This window comes from Neophocaena asiaeorientalis, unplaced genomic scaffold (assembly GCF_003031525.2).
Source record: "Neophocaena asiaeorientalis asiaeorientalis breed wild unplaced genomic scaffold, Neophocaena_asiaeorientalis_V1.1 scaffold30, whole genome shotgun sequence".
NCBI classification, from domain to species: Eukaryota; Metazoa; Chordata; class Mammalia; order Artiodactyla; family Phocoenidae; genus Neophocaena; species Neophocaena asiaeorientalis.
The window spans coordinates 16115878-16128030 of record NW_020174923.1 but is presented as its reverse complement, the minus strand read 5'-3'; the positions used below and the strand labels follow the sequence as shown (position 1 = coordinate 16128030).

Sequence of the window (12153 nt, the reverse complement as noted above, 5' to 3'; positions counted from 1 at the left end):
TTACAGTTTTTTTTTTTTTTTTTTTTTTTTTTTTTTTACTATTGAGAGAGGAGAAGAAATACTGGAAAAGCCAAAAGCAGGAGTCTGTAGACTGTGGCCCATGGGCCAAATCTGGTGTTAGCTACGAATGGTTTTTACATTTTCAAATGGTGGAAAAAAACAAAAACAAAAGAACAATATTTCATGACACATAAGATTATATGCAACACAAATTTCAGTGTCTGTAAAAACAGTTTAACTGGGACCCAGCCGTGCTCATTCGTTTACGGATCTATCATCAGTGCCTGCTTCCCTGCCGCAGCAGCAGACGTGAGTAGTTGTAACAGAAGGCACAGCCCCCAAAGCCTAAAATATTTACTATCTGGCCCTTTACAGAAACAAATTGCTGACCCTTGACCTGAAATTAAAGTGGAAAACTGTTTCATTGCAGATCTATTTTAAAAAAAGATCCATAAAAATTTAATTTTTTAAATTAAATTTTATAATTTAATTATAAATTATAATTATTTATAATTATAATTATTGTTATAAATTATAATTCCATATAATTTAAAATTATAATGGAAATCAAGAGGGATAGCAGAATCTACTTCCTAGAACTTATTAAGTCAAATCAATCACCAGTTGGTAAAATGCAGTGGGGGAGATTCTTCTTTTTTTTTTTTTTTGCGGTACGCCGGCCTCTCACTGTTGTGGCCTCTCCCGTTGCGGCTCCGGACGCGCAGGCTCAGCGGCCATGGCTCACGGGCCTAGCCGCTCCGCGGCATGTGGGATCTTCCCGGACCGGGGCACGAACCCATGTCCCCTGCATCGGCAGGCGGACTCCCAACCACTGCGCCACCAGGGAAGCCCAAGATTCTTCTTTTGCTCAGGGATCTTTTAAAGACAGAACCCACCCTTGTTGACCAGCTGCCTTGGACCCTGATGCTGTTCCCTTTGACTGTGCTACCGCCTCCCATTTTCCCAGCCTTGCAAGCCCTCATCTCTAGTGTAATTATGGATTCTGATCTCTCCCTCTGACCCCAGCCCAGTTTTAAAGCCCAGTCTAATGTTATCTAAAGTACACTTCTTGGATCTGTCCCTTCCTTTCCATGGCCTCTGCCCCCGCTCTGGTTCTGGCTTTTTTGCTGTATACCTGGATCAGTGCAGTCACCTCCCTGCCAACAGTCCTTTCTTACCCATCCAATTGGCCCTGCCGACTGCTGCTAAAGTGACCTTAGAGCACTTCTTTGATGCCGCCGTGCTCATGCCTGTGAACAAAGTCCAAACTGGCCACCTTGCCCACCTCCAGACTTTGAGTGAGAAGCAGCCACCATGTCACGTGGTTCACCCCATCCACCCCCAACATGGTGGTCGTGCAGATGGGCAGGGAAGAGACCAGGGCATGCGGGATCTTTTTAGTTGTGGCATGCGGGATCTTTAGTTGCTGCGTGCATGCAGGATCTAGTTCCCTGACCAGGGATCGAACCTGGGTCCTCACAAATCACTGGGAGATTTTCTGCTAAGGGATCTCATCTCTGATAAACAGAAGGCTAGAAAATGGTTCTCCCATTCATTCCCCAGAGACCTTGAGGGGAACCTGTTGCCACCGTGCCAGTACCAGTGTTAGAGCTCCAGCCATAATCATCTCAACTGTGGAAACCCAGAGCCCTTATTATTATATCATCAACACGATGAAGGGGAGGGTCCCACTCACAAAGGCAACGCCAAGGATGAGGAGACATCAAGAGTGGCTGCAGCAAGATTAGAAAAGATAAGAAAAAAAGAGACCAAAAAATCAAACAAAAATTAAAATAAAAAAAAAGAGTGGCCTCCGCAAAATGCAGGACTACATCCTTCCTTCCACCCCAGGAGATTTAGAAACAAGAATAAATGGGAAAACGTACCTTGCTCTTGGGTGGGGACGTAAATATTGTGAAGATAGCAACTTTTATCGTTTCGGCTTGTCATGCAGTTCTAGCCAAAATCCCAATGGAATTTTGAGAATTTGAGGAAAAAGTGTTCTAAAGAGCATCTGGTAGCGAAAATGTGCAAGAAGATCAAACCATTTTGAAAAAAGAAGATGAGGGTGTCTAAGCCCACCTAGAGAATAAGACTGGAGATTCAACGCTTAAATCGGGAGGCTCTAGCACCAAAATTGACAGGTGAATGGAGCAGAAGAGATGGTTCACTCACCTGGGGAAAGAGGGAAGACTGTCCTATGAATAGGGCTGGGCCCATTGGTTTAGCTGTTGTATTTGGGAGAAAATTTTTTAGATTCCCACCTCATATCATACACTTAAATAAATTCTAGATGAATTAATAAATTTAATACAAAGAATTAGATCACTAAAAACACAGTAGAAAATATTTATGATCTTTACGTACTATACAGCAATGGAATAAATCACAAAGAAAAATAGACTTGACTGTATAAAAAGTAAAACCCGTCAGTAGAAGCCGTCAGAAACCAAAATAGGGAGTTCCCTGGTGACCTAGTGGTTACGATTCGGGCTTTCACTGCCATGGCCCAGGTTCAATCCCTGGCTGGGGAACTGAGATCCCACAAGCTGTGTGGTGTGGCCAAAAGAAAAAAAAAAAAAAGAAACCAAAGTAAAAGGAGAAGCTGTTAGCCGCAAACATGATAAAGGGTTCGTGTCACTCATAGATTAAGAACTCACTCAGATCATGACAGTGATCACTGAGGCATGACAGAGAGAAGCAAAGGATGTAAATGGGCATCTTATAAAAGAAGCCCGTGCATCAGATTTTTACTTTTACACTTCCATCCACCACGTTCCAAATGGGAAAACTTAGTCCTTGAAAGGAATTGATCAAATCTACAGAACAAAACCACGGGGCTCATTGCACTTCTTAGTGTTCACTAAAACCTTAGCTGCAGGTTGAACAGGACGACCTGATTTGTCTGATCTGGCTCGCCCGGGCCGGGTGTAGTGACTCCAGCCAGTTTGGGAGGCTTGCGCTTCTGGGAGGGTTCCACTGCTCCCGGGTGGGGCTCCTGGTGAGTCAGCAGGTGAGGTGACTCATGGACCAATCCCGGGCACGGGCACGAGCAGCTGGGCGGTGACCAGGGACGTCCTGAGAGAGGCTTCACCAGGAAGCAGCGAGGGAGGCATTACTTCGTAGAGTTGGGTGGGGAGCAGTAGCTGACTCCTTTGATAATGAAACTTGTTCCTCTTAGCACAGGGGTTCTTGTTTGGGGGCTTTCTAAGGGAAACAGACCATCAGTGTATCTCAGGGTAGAGAATATCACCACCAAATCCTAAGTCTTGAAGGATGAATGGGGCTTTGATCTTCCCAGGAAAGTCCTGCTCATCCTTGGGGAGATATCAAAGGTTTGGAGATGTGGGAAGACATCAAAGGTTTGGAGATGATCAGCCTCAGATGCTTCTCGCAAGAGCTCTCTGAGAGACAAGGGCCTCGGTCAGAGTGAAAAGTAGCTGCCTAGGAGGGCCCAGACCACCCACCCTCTGCCTAACCCAGAGGAGGTCTCACTGACCTCATTCTTAGAGCCATCCTAAGTCCTCCCAGCTTCTTATCCTACATCGTGGGTGGAGAAGAGAGCTCAGGCACCCACACCAGCGTGTCCTGCCTAGAAAGGAGAGAAATGGAACTGGACCTGAGTACGCCAGTGGCCAGCTGGTATAAACACAGTTGCCAGTAGGGCTTCCCTGCTGGCGCAGTGGTTGAGAGTCCGCCTGCCGATGCAGGGGACACGGGTTCGTGCCCCGGTCTGGGAAGATCCCACATGCCGCGGAGTGGGTGGGCCCGTGAGCCATGGCCCCTGAGCCTGCACGTCCGGAGCCTGTGCTCCGCAACGGGAGGGGCCACAACAGTGAGAGGCCCGCGTACCGTAAAACAAAACCAAAAACAAAAACACAGTGCCAGAGGCTGGCTGTCTCCCCACACCTTTGTCAGTCTGGGAAGTATTAGGTGGAGTGTCTGCCCCCAGATGGACCCTCCGACCCTGTAGCCCACCATTTATTTATTTATTTATTTTAAAGTTTTTTTTAAAAACTTTTTAAAAAGTTTAAAGGGAGGAAGTAGAAGCAGCTAGAACAGGGGCGTTTCAAAGATAAGAAAAAATATGAAGTGGAAAATAAATAATATGAGATAACTAGATCATTTAAAAGGAAGATATCAAAGTAAAATACAAGAGACTCAAATTACAGAGATAAAAATGTAAAACATGGAATAATCCAAAGTAACGTGAATGAACCACAGCAAAATGACATACTCAAAAGTTCAGAAATTCTAAGTTACGAGTTATTTTTAAGATAAAGAATTAAATATTCTCAGTAAGGAAGAGGGTACAGCAGGATTAAATGATCGTTTCTAGTGGGCTTTGTTGAGCTGACGCCACCTCTCAGCTGGGGCTGTTGGGGGAGGGGAGTGCATGCTGCTCTTCAGCCCCAGATTCATGCCCCCGCACTGTGCCCTGTTAAGGACTTAGCCTGGCCCTCAGAACGCACACCCAAGGGTCCTGGTGGGAACCAGTGAGGTGAGTGAAAGCCCATCCTTGACCCCGGGGGGCCACCTGACTCAGAGCTGGGAAGTCGGGACACCCAGGTCAAGTTGGTTCCATGCCACAGCAGCGTGTGACCGAACGATCACGATGCTTCTCTGTGCCTCCTTTTCCTCACCAGCAGTGCCCAGCTGATGCCTTCCCTCTCAGTAAAAAAAAAACAACCCATCAGGGACTTCCCTGGTGGCGCAGAGGTTAAGAGTCCGTCTGCCAATGCAGGGGACATGGGTTTGAGCCCTGGTCTGGGAAGATCCCACATGCCGCGGAGCAACGAAGCCTGTGTGCCACAACTACTGAGCCTGCGCTCCAGAGCCTGCGCTCTAGAGCCCGCAAGCCACAACTGCTGAGCCCACGTGCCACAACTGCTGAAGCCTGCACGCCTAGAGCCCGTGCTCCGTAACGGGAGAGGCTACCGCAACGAGAAGCCCGGGCACTGCAGCAAAGAGTAGCCCCCGCTTGCCGCAACTAGAGAAAGCCCGCACACAGCAACGAAGACCCAATGCAGCCAAAAATAAAAATAAATAAATATATAAAATTAAAAAAAATGTTTAAACCCCATCAAACTACCCGTCAGCGGCATTTACTTTTTAATGAAGTGGAAAGAGCAGTGAGCATAGTAACAAGTCAGGCCTCCTGAACCTGCCCACCTGATGATTTTGGACATGAACTGATATGATGCTGGTGAACTAAAAGTGCACATACAAGTAAATAACACTTTGGCGATACGCCCCGCGGATGAGGTTGGGCATCTGGTTGTTGGGGAGGAGAGAGGGGAGGTGGAAATCTGCCTGCTGTGAACTGGGGAGGTGGCACCTCTCTCTCCCTGCCCCCTACCCCGCCCCCAAGCACTTAGCCTCAGCACAGCATCCCAGCCCTCACCTCCCATCTTCATTCCCCAGGTGGGCTTTGAACCAGGATGGCTGAACCCCGCCAGGAGTTCAACGTGATGGAAGATCATGCCCAGGGGGACTACACCCTGCTGCAAGACCACGAGGGTGACATGGAGCACGGCCTGAAAGGTTAGTGCACGGCCCTGCGTAACGGGCCCAGGCGCGGTGGGGATCGCGGCCGACCCGATGGCTCTGGAAAGGGCTGGCGGGAAGAGTTCGCATCCTGAGTTTTAAAGGAGTTTTAAATACTTTATTGCGTTAGATTGTCGATAGGCTTGAAGCCTCATTAATTTGAGCGAGCCAACAGAACTCAGAATGTGAGGCTATTTGAAAATCTGCCTTTTGCAAAGGAGAGTTTGCCACATACCTGGATATAGTATGATAAAGATTGCCGGAGGCTTGTTGGTCTAATTAATACAAGGGTGCTCTGTTAAGTCTTTAACCATATACCCATTAACCTATAAATCGGCAGGATTTATTGGCATGCAAAATACATGACTTTATACATTATTTTTTTCTCTTCCTTAATAGGCCTGTCTGGCCCCTCTTTGGCCAGAGTTGGTTAGCTCTGGGTTTCTTACTGTCCCTGTTATACCTTAATAAACCACGTCAACCTCTAAATGTTCTATAGTACAGTCTTTTGGCCCAGTTGGCTTGGCCTCCTCTCTCCCCTTCACTGCACTGTCTGACCACCGAGATCGGGGAGCCCCGTGGAGCACACAGAGCCCTCTCTCTGGCTCCGAACGCTAGTCCCTGCATCGCTGATGGGAGCATCAGAGGACCTGTAGGGCACTGGGTTGCGCTAAAAGGAACCCTCTCCCCACAGTGTCACTGGTGGCCAGTGCCCCCTGGAGCAGCCCACCGTGCAGCCCCGGGATAAGAAAGACTAGGTCCCTGTCTTCTAGACCCATTTCTAAGGAGATGAAATGGCAGTCTACTTTTCTCTTTTAATGCTAAAAATAACAAGCCTGGGGTGTGCGGTGTCGATGGCAGTGGTAGAGATCCAAGGTGGGAAGGGAACTCTTCTGGGTACATCTATCTGGGAAGGTTCCCTGGAAGAGGCGGGGTTCCCAGAAGGAGACCTGGGTTGGGGGAGCACATGGAGAAAACATCCCTACCTTGGAGACGCTTCAGGACTCGTTGGGGGGCCTTGTTTCAAAGGCTGATTTCTCTGTACCTGTTTAAGCAGAGAACACATTAGGAGGCAGAGCTTGGGAATCAGACAAGTGGGCTCCAAGGTGGGGGAGGTGAGGGAAGAAATGGGCTGTCCCCGGAGCTCAGAGGCCACCCTCTGGCCTTCTTGGGAGCACACCCAGCCCGAAGCTCTGGGTGAGGGGAAATGCCTGCTCCCATTCGACTCAACCCTCCCCTCCTGGTGTCAGGCACCAATGGTGGCAAGAAACGTGCATTCTGACATCTCCCAGGCCACAGCCTGGCTCCAGCCAGAGCTGCTAATTTTCAACTCCCCAAGGGGTTGGAACGGCAGCTGGGCCCTAAGAGCTCCCTCATCCGAGGACCTGAGCCCACCATCCCTCCCCATGAGTGTTCTGCCCCAGTATCAGTATCACTGCTTTCACTTTCAAGTGTCCCTATTTGGGTGACAAAGTGTGTGGCTACCCTACTTACAATGGGACTTCCTTAAAATGATGATTCAGGCGACCTCCCTGGTGGCCCAGTGGTTGAGACTTTGCCTTCCGCAGGGGGTGTGGGTTTGATCCCTGCTTGGGGAGCTAAGATCCCACATGCCATGCGGCCAAAACACCTAAACATAAAATCAACAGAAGCAATATTGTAACACATTCAATAAAGACTGTGAAAATGGTCCATATCAAAAAAAATCTTAAAAAAAAAAGATAATTCAGGCATTTTTGTAGGACCCTACAAAAGTTCGCAAAGGGCTTTGGCCACCGACATCTCAGGTAGCGCTCACAATAACCAGTGAAGGCGGAGGTTGCCTTCCCCAGTTTACAGATGACAGAGTTTCGTGTCTGAGATTATGGGGCTAGTATAGCCTTCAGCTCCATGTCAGCTGTTTTTGCCTCTGGTCACCCTTAGCCAAGTCTCCTTGAAGCTTCAGTTATTGAACTCTTGTGGGTGGAATCCAACTTAGAATCCCAACATACTGAACTCTGCCCCAGATGAATTGTGCCAATGAAAAACTGATGCTCTTGGGAACTCCCTGGCAGTCCAGTGCTTAGGACTCGACGCTTTCATTGCTGTGGCCCAGGTTCAATCCCTGGTCGGGGAACTAAGATCCCACCCGCCAAAAGAAAAAAGAAAAATGATGCTCTGTTTAGGGTAGCCTGGTTTAAAAATTAAGTTAAAATACATATATTGTGTTGTCACAAATGTACCATAATAATGTAGGACGTTAACAATTTGGGAAACTGGGTGTGGGGTATCCTCTCTGGTCTATCTTTGCAGTTTTTCTGTAAATCTGCATTGATGCTAAAAGTTGGAATAGGATTAGATAGAGCCCAAGAGAGCTGCAAAGTGGGTAAAAGCTGGTTAACTGATAAAACAATGCACCCACGTGAATTAAAAGGTGTTAATGAGTTAACTTGTTAGACCTTCCAGAAGACCCTCAGAAGAGGCTTCTTCCTCCTTCCTTCCCTCCCTCCAAGAAGTCTAACAAGGGTAAAGCAGATGATGGCAGTTGTAGGCTGGGGATGGATTGGGGGAGGGGTGTTTGGGGGACAAGTGTTTGAGGCACCGTCATGCCCATAGGCTTCTGTGCTCCGACAGTCGAGGCTGGTCCATCATAAGACCCGGCAGACGGTCTGCATCATGCTCCCTCACCATGTGTCCAGAGCCTACTTGAGAGAGTTGGCAGGTTTTTGCAAGCTCCAGGACCGGAAGCTTCTTTAGAATCAGCCCTTCTTTGGCTGGATGGGTGCAGCCAGGGCTGAGTGTCCAGGGATGGCGTTCTAGCAGAGGGTGCGACGTGTCTGATCTCGAAGTGTACTAGAACACCACTTGCCTCTTTTCGTCTCGTGAGTCTGCTTCATGCAGAACCAGCTTCCCGTCCTCTATCTCCAAGGCTGCCCCCACCCCAGGTGGAGTGGCTTTTGCAGAGTCCATCAGAGCTCCCTTGCCTTTGGATTCTGAAAGGACAGTTTTCTTATGAGTAGCGATGGCTGACATTTCAGGTGTAACTCAAGGCTTGTTGGGCGGTGCTTGGGGACACAGCCAAGTGTGCAGTTAGAATAGAAGTAGGTACTGTGTCTGCCCTGAGCTAATTCCTTTGCAGAGGAAGGAGTTGGATCTCTGAGTGTTTTCCCAGGTCATTAATTGCCATTAATTCATGGCAGTGATCTCCCATGAGTCTCTTCAGTAGGGAAACACAAAGCCCAAGTTTACTTGTGGCTTAGCTTTCTGGTGTCTGCTGCCCGTTTGTCAATATAAGAGCCTTTGTCTCAATTGGAACCACAAGCTAATTAAAAGGCAATTTCTCCTCTCATCCCAGAACAGGTAAACATTGCGTGTCTCTTTGCCTGCTGACCCTGGTTTGGGGGCCCAGCTGTGTTGGGGTGGGGGTGGGATTGGTCCCCTTTGTGGTTTTATCATGTGGCCGCAGTCCATCCATCTGGGTTCCACGCTGGGTGATTTCAGCTCCAAAAGACACTGTCCCCGAGGTCCTCTGAGGTCGAAAGCAGGGGTGGAGAGAGGGAGCCATTCTGAGGGGCTCATTGTATATGTTCCAGAATCTCCCCTGCAGACCCCGGCCGATGATGGATCTGAGGAACCAGGCTCTGAAACCTCTGATGCTAAGAGCACTCCAACGGCGGAAGGTGGGGCCTCCCTCTTCTCATGGCTTTATTCAAGCAGCTCCTTCCATGCTCCAGCCTGCGCTTAGCCACGCTTTGAGCTCATACGTGCCACCCTTCCTGGCTGCCTTTGCTGCTGCCTCTCCCTCTGGCTGAGAGATAGCTCGCTCAGTGCTTTGCAGGACGGAGCTCAGGCCCCGGATGTTGTGGGAGCCACGCTCTGTTTTGATGCCTTGCTCGCTAGGGTCAGGTATGGGCAGCTTCATCGTGTGTGAGTTTTGAGGCAGCCACACTTGAACAGGCTGGGATCTGTGGCAAAGCAGGGCCTGACGTCAGCTCCACCAAGCCCCTGCTCCTCGCCCATTGTCCTCGCAAAACTTCTTTCATGAGCCAGCAGGTCCTAAAGCAGCCGTTTGGCTGAGGAAAGGGCAGGTCAGTGCACATCTCCAAGCTCACACTTTGGGACTGGTCTTGGTTTAGTATCTTTCATTTCTTGAGCTCGGCCTGGGTGTCTGGACCTTGGCCATGATGTTAGTTCCAGCCCATCTTCTAACCTGTCCTCTGTAGACATTTGGTGTCTAAGTTATTACAAAGCTGCTGACGTATTTCCTGAAGTGTTCCTTGGTCCTGATTTTGACCATCTTCTCTTGCTTCCCATCTATATCAGTCAAGCCTGTGTTGATCGCAGGTAACGGAAAACCCAACTAACTGTGACGTACATATGAAGAGGTTTATTTGTGTCACATAATAAAATGTCTGGACTTGGGCAGCAGCTTCTCAGTGTCAACTGTTTTATCTTCTGCCATCATTAATGGCCGGATTGTTGCCTTATAGTTACAGAATAGCTGCTGTACCTCCAGGCATCACATCTGCCTTCAAAGAAGAAAGAAAGTAGCAAAGCCGAAAGAACCCTGAAACCAAATGTGTTCCCTTTTTATTAGGAAAGCAACAGTTTTTCTGCAGGCCCCACCTAACCAACTTCTGTTTATGTATCATTGGCCAGAGCTGGGTCTCATGGCCACCCCTGGCTGTAAGGGAGGCTGGGACATTGAGCATTTTGCCTTCCAGGCTCTTTAGCAGGAAAAATCAAGGGATAAGGGCATTGAGAATGGCTTTCGAGTAACCAGTCGGCAGTATCTGCCCCTCCTTCTCTCCATCCTCTCCAAGGTTCTATTCCCAGCACTTCCCTGGGCCCTGCCCATGACTTTGATGAGAACCTGGCCCCAGCATCTCCCCAAGCGTCCACCTTTGGATGAATTCAGAAAGTGGCTGTCTAGTGCCTGCCAATTGTTGGTGCATCCGTGGAGGATATAGTGGACGTGCCCCTTCCCCCACTTTGCCCGCCCCCCACCTCTGAAGTTCTCAGCCTAGTGAAGAGAATACCAGACCAAATGCTGTTTGCTCTCCTTCTTAGAGCCAGTGATGTTAAGACATAGCCTGCTGACCTTGTTAGGGTAGTTTTGCAAGTTGCCTACCGCCCTGAGAAGGTCCTGAAACACTAATGGCAGATTTTCTGCCAGCCTTCCAAATCAGCTTTATTCTGGAAGAATCTACCAACCAAGTCTTGCTGCACTCTGTACCCTGTCTATGTGTGCATCCCAAGAGCTTCAGCTCTGGCCCCGCGGGGAATGGGGGAGCCTGCTGGGGCTGGACTCTGCCAGGCTGCTCCCAAGGCAACCATAATAAAGTGGACTCCTTCTGACGAACCTGAGTCAGGCGCTTGGGAAGCTTTCAAAGCTGACAACTCCTCATGTCTGCCCAGAATGGCCTGGGAGTATGCCAGGGCATTGCTCAGGGAAGAATGCCGATTTGGAAGTGTTCACCTCGATGAGAGACCAACAGCAGCTCCTGGTGGTGGATCTTTTCCTCCAGCCTCTGCTCTGAAGGTGGGTCCATCTGTGGGCCTGTTGTCAAGGACCTGACTCCAGACAGGGCCGGCCTGTTCGTTGCCACCCAGGGGAGTCTGTGGTTTTAAACCATGGGTCGTGGGCTCCGGGAGACAGGGGGATTAGAACTGGAAGAGAACTTGGAGGTCCCCTGGTGGTGATACTCCCATTTTGCAGATGAGAAAACTGAGACCCTAAGAGGACAAAGGACTTGCCCAAAGCCAGCCTCCCGGCAGAGCCACAGACTCCAGCCCTGACTGCAGGGTTCCTGCACTGCCTTGGTCCCAATCCCATTCTCCTGTTCTGCCCTGCTCTAAGGCTCAAACACCTGCGACCAGTCATCTGATTTTCAACACTTCCTCCTTAAAAACACTTGCGACCGTCCCCAGCCGTCCCTCTCACTGCAGTCTTTACAGGGGGGCTGTCCTGGCTTTCCTGGCAGAGGGCCTGGGTGTCTCGTGCATGGGCGCCACTCAGACAGAGTATTGATGTGCTCCCTGGAGAGACGTCAAGGCTGGAGCACGGCTCCGGGCCCTGCTCTGTGGGGCTGCTTTTCTGCATGTGGCTGAGTCCCCTCCCCCTCCCCCTCCCTGCATCTCTGCATCCCCCAAAGAGCAAAGGTGAGGGGTGTGGCACAGCTCATCCCGGCCCCCTAAGGTGACTCTCCGTGGTTTCCAGATGTGACAGCACCCTTAGTGGATGAGGGAGCCCCCGGTGAGCAGGCAGCCGCTCAGCCCCCCACGGAGATCCCAGAAGGAACCACAGGTGAGGGTGACTCCCCGGTCGGGGTGCCCAGCTCCCCTGCTGGAGGACGGGTGCACGTGGGGTTATGCCCGTCTCCAAGTGCAGCAGGAATGTGGGTGGACACCAGCCTCTGGGAATCTCTGGTTGTTCTGAGCCTGACGCCCTTTTGCTTCCATGGCTGCCTGCCTGCCTCCCAGAGAATAGAGGACCTCTGGATTCCTTCTAGCTCCTCCTCTCCTTGTCTTAGCTCCAGAGAGTTCTCTGAGGCAGGCTGGCGGCAGCCCTCACCCCCAAGGTCAGTCCACCCTCCTCCTGCGACTCTGCCAGCAACAGGGGTTACT

At 50.0% G+C, this 12153-nt stretch overlaps 1 protein-coding gene across 8 annotated transcripts in view; it reads left to right on the top strand.

Moving 5' to 3' along the window:
- MAPT (microtubule associated protein tau) overlaps positions 1-12153 on the top strand; it is a 103459-nt gene that overhangs the window by 51882 nt on the left and 39424 nt on the right. For 4 of the 8 annotated variants that reach the window (XM_024760523.1, XM_024760521.1, XM_024760520.1 and 1 more), the window contains exons 2-4: positions 5425-5544; positions 9120-9206; positions 11747-11833. In XM_024760523.1, coding sequence (XP_024616291.1) covers positions 5442-5544; positions 9120-9206; positions 11747-11833 — 277 coding nt within the window. In that variant the 5' untranslated portion in view covers positions 5425-5441. The remainder of the gene's footprint in view (positions 1-5424; positions 5545-9119; positions 9207-11746; positions 11834-12153) is intronic. The other 4 variants (XM_024760525.1, XM_024760522.1, XM_024760526.1 and 1 more) reach the window with 2 other exon arrangements.